The following is a 7,049-nucleotide window of genomic DNA, read 5'->3' as shown; positions in this document are numbered from 1 at the left end:
TCGGTCACTGGAACAGGCTCCCCAGGGAAGTGGTCTTGGCACAAAGCCTGTCAGAGTTTAAGGAGCATCTTGATGACACTTTTAATCATACGGTCTAGTTTCAGGCAATCCTGTAAGGAGCAGGGAGTTGGACTCGATCCTTATGAGTCTCTTCCAACTTGAGAGATTCTACGACTCCACGATTCTGAATCTTGTCATGTAGTCAATCGCAGTAAAGCATACCTTAACAATGGAAAGGGGTATAGGAGTGTAATTCAGGCCAAGCACTCCAGGTTCTTAGAGACTGCAGAGCTAAGATTTTCAAAAGGAAATGGAAATTTAAAAAAAAAGGGCACCTGACACAGAGAGCCAGCTGTGAAATATGGTCTCTTTTAGGTATTGCAGCTTCCACACACTGTACCAGAGCACTTCCAACAATTTTCACCAGGCCATTACTCTGATGGAGAACCATATCCTGATTTCAGAGACTTTATCCATCCAGAAAGAGCATTTCAGGGTATGACTAAACACAGGAAGCAATTACTCAATACCCAAGGCAGACTTACAAGGAAAATATCTGGGAAAGGAAATGCCAGGTACCAGATAAAACACCCAGAGCCAAAAGTATTTTACTATCATACTGATTTACTATCGTCTGCTGGGACATGTTTATGGATAAAGGCAAAACAAAGTGAAATCTAAATGGTAATAAATTGGGTCATACTACAGTAGTATTCTTGCTTGCTGATACTCTACAAAGTATTCTGAGTTCATCACTTCTGTGATTACAAAGTCATTGTCTTTTAAGACTTACTTTGTCACTCAAAATGCAATCCTTTTCAATGCATGAACTTTGCCTTTTGTTTTGGAGGATGAATCTGGTCAAAGCTAGAATGGGCACTTGAATTATTATTATAACCATATTATGGGATAAAGAAACACTTGTTATACCTTGTCAAGGACGGCATGGCTTTTCACTGCAAAATGCCCAACGCGAATACATGACAATCTGTTCAAACATTCTGGTCTGTTTGAAAAACATGAATCAGTCCTGCTGTGGTAATTATAGGGATGTGGGATGAAAAGGCAAACTCCCAGGAATCCCACCAGAAAGCAGAACGGATCAGCAGCATCCTAACTACATGATCCATGATCTCAAATGCTGTTGGACTGAACAATACAAAAATCTGGTGAGACTTAACCAAAAAAAAAAAAAAAAAAAAAGGATGAAATTTCATCTTCGAACAAGAAAAGGAAATTGCCACAAAGGCAATGTGCACCTAGAAATTCCCTTGCCTTGCCTCACACTGACCTGTGTAGACAGTGTAATAGTACTGCTGCAGAATCTTTGGATATTGCTGTGGCCATACAAGGAATCCTTCTTACAGCTACTCCTTTCAATCTCTTTGTGAAAATGCAGAATGTTATTTCTCTCTGTTCTCATCTTTCTGGCTTGAGTTAAAATATAAGAGAAAATTCTGAACCAATGCAAGCATACACCATTGTGCTACATTTAGAAAGAAGTGGCATGGGGTGAGAACCTGAGTAATTCTACAATTTCAAGGGAATTTAATGAAAATCTGCAGCAGAAAGCGGAATTCCTCAGAATATCTGGATGTATGCTCAATTTTGACCCTGTTTATTGTAATAAAAATTAAGACCTGGCAGATTAAAAGCCATGAAGAATAAAACGGGTAAGGTAGTATTTAACAGAACTGGAAGGAGCCAGATTTCATTTAGCCACAAATCAGTCAAATCACCGTTCTGAAAAATGCTGCATAATCATGTAATAATCACATTTTATTCATTTCCCAGTAAAAGACTGGAATATTGCAAAAATGAACTGCTGTTGAAGCACTGCTGAGACATTTCTATTTACAATTACTACTCATTTGGCATTCCACATTCACTTAGCTCTGCTTCTGTGTGCCTGAATAACCCTATTCCAGGTTCTAGGAAAGGACTGGCCAATTGTACACATGGAAATAACATACCTAGAACAGGTCAGAATTCACAGGAATGCAAAATGACACATCTCCATTAGCCAAAAGCAAAATTGTGTAGGTTATCTTATACAGCTAAAAGAAAAAGCTGAGAACTGACTTAGACCACCGCTATGTTCTTGTTACGTTAGTCTTTATCTAGCGTATTGGCATAGCTCATTTGTGCCCATTAGCCTGAAACATCTTCATCAGACTACCGCAACCCACTCTGCTCTCTTTTCGCTTCTCCCAGGATGTCTGCAGGAGAGACTTTTATATGAATTGTCTTCAAAGTCAAGCTAAAACATTACAGGCTAAAAGCTGCTCAGGAAAACGCAGGCCTGGAAATTACCTGCTATTAAGAACTGGCTTTACTTCTGTAATACTTTCTCTGTTGCTCTCACTTTATTAATCCTTTTATACTCTTGGGGTCAGAAACTGAACTTCCCCACCCTTGCTGTCAAATTCTGACTGTATTTTCAGTTGCTTCTTAAGTGAAACAGAAGAAACAGAACAAACTACATAGACACACACACGCATACATTATTCATATATAATTTTATAGTTTTTCACAACGTGGTGATCCAACAAGGATACTAAGGAACATAAAATATAAACTGCAACTGAAGTACATCAATTGTGCTGCCTCTAGGTGGAAAAACACAAAAGTTCACACTACCTTATTCAGCAAGACTACAGGAACAAAAGCAGTATTTCTGGAAAAAATACACACAAACATTTGGGGAAGGAGGGAAAGCGATAACTTCAGAGCAGGTCCCCCTTTTTATTGTGACTGTAAAGGTGCCATTTTTGTTTAGCCTCAAAATGGAAATAATTCCATAATAGCCATACCACAGATACTGTCATCTCATCTCTGACATAGCTGAAAGGAATGAGTGTCTCTGCTGTTCATAAAGCCATTTCTCCTGCTGCCAGGAACTACAGCTGTGGAGGTGTGCTTTTGCAACGCTGACACTTGTCCCTTTCCATTAGAGCTCAGTACTGAGATCATCAACTAATTTCACAGTCCTCTCAGAAAGTCATCCTGAGGCACCAGCCCTAGATTTTTCAGACACTTTCATAACTTCCTAGCAATGCTATTACTAGGAACAGAAATACTTCCATCTGAACTAGAGATCATGGATCTGCCCACTCATGCTGTTCTCTGACTGAATGCTGCAGAATATGAAATAGCTCTGCAAAATAGTACAAGACCTGGGAAAAAGGAACAGTGACTAAGAACAGTTAAATCTGAGACCGTGTGTAGAAACAAGGAGCATACTGGCCCTCAGATCTGGCCCTGTACATACAACTAATTGTGACTATAAATACCAAAACAAACAAAAAAGCCTGGATAGCTTCTGTCTGTCTCTATCGTGCCCAGAACAAAGAAATCTCACCAGAAGATTTAAAGGACCCATTAGTGACATGTAGTAGAAAGTGTATTTTACAATAAAAGGTTTTTCATTTGACACACCATTACAATTACACCATTACAATTACATGCTGGATTTTTACAGTAATCTGCATGTTCTCTCACTATTACAAAATAAAACATAAAAATAGGTTTCACTTAAGCTTAAACAGAATTGTTTATCCAGGGCTAACAATTTCCTGTTTCCTCTATAGACAAAAAAACTTCAGAGATAATGCAGACACTGGTGTGTAGCTAAACCAGTTTCTCAATATAGCACCATGAATGGGTACAGATCAGAAGGTGAGGCAGACCAGCTTCAGTTGGCTTTACCTTACTAGGCTTGGGTGTGATGTACCTGAGGAGGCAGAGCAAAAAACATTGGAAGAAAAAGGAGAATTTCAGTGTTAACTCAAGGTACAGCAGTGAAGGATCATGAGAAATGACTATAATTTCTCAGACTGTGAGGGTGTGATTATGTCAATGTTGCACTTAGTTTGGCAGGATGCTATGTGTAAAATACAGAGCCACTAGATCGTTCCATAAAGCGTATAAGGATTATAAGTCTGAGCAACAAAAGTACCCCTAAAGACACACTCCTAATTCCAAAGCTTCATTCAAAGTGGCACCTATTAGGATTATATTTTCCTAAGAAGTATTTTTGTAAATCAGAAATCTAAAAGTTTGTATTTGCAGTGACACCCTATCACAATGGATGAAATGTCAGAAAACTGGCCTTCATTAGCTGTACAATTTCACGGTACTAGCCTGTTTCTACAACTGTACTTTTAACTACAGCCACTGTAATTTCGTATCGTGCTTTTTGTCCGGTCCTACAATAGTTCTTCTAAGTAGGACCTTTAACAACCTTTTTCTAATCTAGCTACTTCTTAATTTCCTACTGTTTGAATCTTTTTACTTTCCCTTAAAAAGAATTTTAAAGGTATAATTGGAAAGCTTGGGAGCAATACAGCAATGTTTCTGAAAGAGAAGGACTACAACAAATGAGCTAACATCTGAACAATCATCTGAGGAGCACAAGGCTAAATTATTTCTCTACGCTTCCCACATTAAACTGAAACAGATGTAGATGGAAGAAAGATAAGTATATGACAGACGAAGACAGGCCCACAGCCAGAGTGAGTCTAGTAAGAGTGACAAAGGAGGAGGAAACTTACAAAGGGAAAGAGGGAAACTTACAGGACATTAGCTGTTTTGGAGAACTTAAGATGGCAGGGAGTCCTACCTCATTGCTTCTCCCTTATCGGTCTATTCCTGGGTATTATTGAATGATACCATATGCTGCACTGCTCTACTGTGCAGAGATACCAAACAAGTCATCACATGCATTATGTAAGCCCAAGCAGAAGTGGGGTATTTGTTAAGAAGAAACCCTGCTCTGAAAACTTTACATTATGAAAAGACAAGCTAGGTAAAGAAGAGACACACAGAAAATAAATCACTTGTTGAAGGTTACATGAAGACCTAACTTTCCAACTACACCTACTGACAAGATGGACTTTCTGCTCCTGGTCCTGCATAATGTACTGGAACACTGCTGGTCTTAGTAAAAGGTGAAAGAAGTTTTCTTTAACAGAGGATGTCATGTCTATCTCTTCAAATCATTCCCTTCCTCTCCAGCTCTCCCTTACTTAGTTACAGCTGTTCATGAACTTTATTCCAGAACCAGCAGGAGAATAAACCAGAATGAAGTGGTGCAGTTTGTTTCGCTATGCCAAACCTTGGCAACCTATTCCACTGAGAAAGGAAATTCTGAGCAGAATGTGTGAGAATGAATTCTACAGGAGAAACAAAAACAACAGAAAAAAAGTAACAGTAGCCCAGTATGAACAGTTAAGCTGTTCTTTCTCAATCAGCAAAGAAAAATATTACCAACCCTTAACCTCTAACATAGACAAAGGTGTTCTTACTCAGTTACTAACTACAGAAAACTTCTGAACTTGAAGGAAGATTTAGTAAGCAGTAGAAATGCTGGATAACAGAAATTATATCTGCCCAGATCTGAAAAAGAACCCCCAGATAGCCACAGCAGTTAAAAATTCTCTCATGTAACTTTGATTGTAATTCCTCTCTGCTATGAAGTCTGCTGTTATGCTTTAAAATACCCTTTTAACACACCAAAAAGGGAATTACACATCCAGTCTAAAATTATAAAGCCAGCAGGAAGCAGGAACACACAGAATTCCAAAAATGGGTATGATTATTAACATTCAAACAGAAAACACACAAAACATAACTTGGAAATAAAAATGAAAAAAACTAACTAAAAACCAAAACTCTTGCTTCTTTATTTGACCAGTTAACAGAATGATTTTGCTAATATATCTCAAAGCAACTTCTGATCACGAGTGGAAATAATCAAAGGGATTTGATTCTTTCTTACAGAAGGAAAAAATATTAACTGGGAATATGCCATAGGAAATTGGTTAATTGCACTTTATTAAGTGACTCTAACCAGATGTTACACACCAGCTCATTAACCAGATAATGATTTAATGACTCTACTCAGAAGTAATTACAGAACAGATATTAACAAAATTGCATTTATCACAGGTAGCTCCTTACTTAAATTAGTTTCACATGCCATTAAGGCTACTCAACTTTTCAGCAAACTGCATTTTTATAGATTGGTATATTATTTGCAATTATTGCTAACTGCTATGAGCAATGATTGCAATGCCTCTGGAACATATTTACTGCTGACACTGTTTGAATGTGACAATTTTATGGCTAACAACTCTGTACTTATTATTGAAGTACTATTACTCCTAAGTGACTGATGAACATCTACCTTTATACTTGGAAATACAATAGGCACTTTATCTGACATAAGCGTTGATCTGTGCTTTTTCTCATAATGGACCAGTTTATGTGTCCTAAAGTATGTGAAGTAGCAGTTGATCCTCACAACAGTCTCAAATGGATCAGGAGATTATTCATGTAATAAAGTACAATACAGACACTCATTATCAGGCATTATTACATTATGTAGCTGCAATAGCTGAAAGCCTTTGGCCAAGGCACGGGATGCATGATAATGTCCCTGACACAAGCCTGTTTGTGAAGGTAGATTCTCTTTCACATACCACATCATCTGGAAAAAGGGGAGACAATAAATATCTCACTTCCAGTAACACACATTTTAACTGCCCGTGCTGTAGTATCTATATGCTATGCAGATACATCTATATTCATCAGATGCTGGCTTTAGCAAGAAGAGCGCATTTTCTCTATGCTGACTTCAGGGGCTAACACTTCAGAGAAGAGACACATTTTCAGTCTCCAGGAATGACGATGTAATCCCCATTTGTGATGTGTCCACTGTGGCAGATAAATACACAGCTTCGCAGGCTAAAGCAGCAGGTGGGGAGCTCACTGTGTTGTGGAGATAAGAGCTGGAGAATGAGAAAAAAACCCAGTTAAAAGAAAATAGTTAAAAAACATTCAAGACTCAACTCTTGACCTGACAGAGAATTTGCATCATTCATAGTGATGAGATAAACAACAGAGTTTCTGAAGTTTTCTGAAGACCTAAGGTTGCTGGTATCAATTCTTAATATTACAGCTAGCGCAAGATGGGTAGGAAGCATTCCCATAGGGTCTGATCACTACCTGACCTACGTTACCCTTGGCATTGACAACAATCATGTCCA

General features: G+C 38.2%; 1 protein-coding gene across 6 annotated transcripts in view; it reads right to left on the bottom strand.

Annotated features, from left to right (window-relative positions):
* Window positions 1–1,761: 1,761 nt before the first annotated feature.
* Window positions 1,762–7,049, bottom strand: part of SUSD1 (sushi domain containing 1) — a 48,434-nt gene continuing 43,146 nt past the window's right edge. For all 6 annotated transcript variants that reach the window (XM_062624276.1, XM_062624280.1, XM_062624279.1 and 3 more), the window contains one exon: window positions 1,762–6,791. In XM_062624276.1, the coding sequence (XP_062480260.1) occupies window positions 6,672–6,791 (120 nt within the window). In that variant the 3' untranslated portion in view covers window positions 1,762–6,671. The remainder of the gene's footprint in view (window positions 6,792–7,049) is intronic.

The sequence above is a fragment of the Pezoporus occidentalis genome, unplaced genomic scaffold, assembly GCF_034315485.1.
Source record: "Pezoporus occidentalis ecotype Australia unplaced genomic scaffold, CSIRO_AGI_Poc_V1 ctg264, whole genome shotgun sequence".
Taxonomy (NCBI): domain Eukaryota; kingdom Metazoa; phylum Chordata; class Aves; order Psittaciformes; family Psittacidae; genus Pezoporus; species Pezoporus occidentalis.
This window is presented reverse-complemented; position numbering and strand designations above follow the sequence as displayed.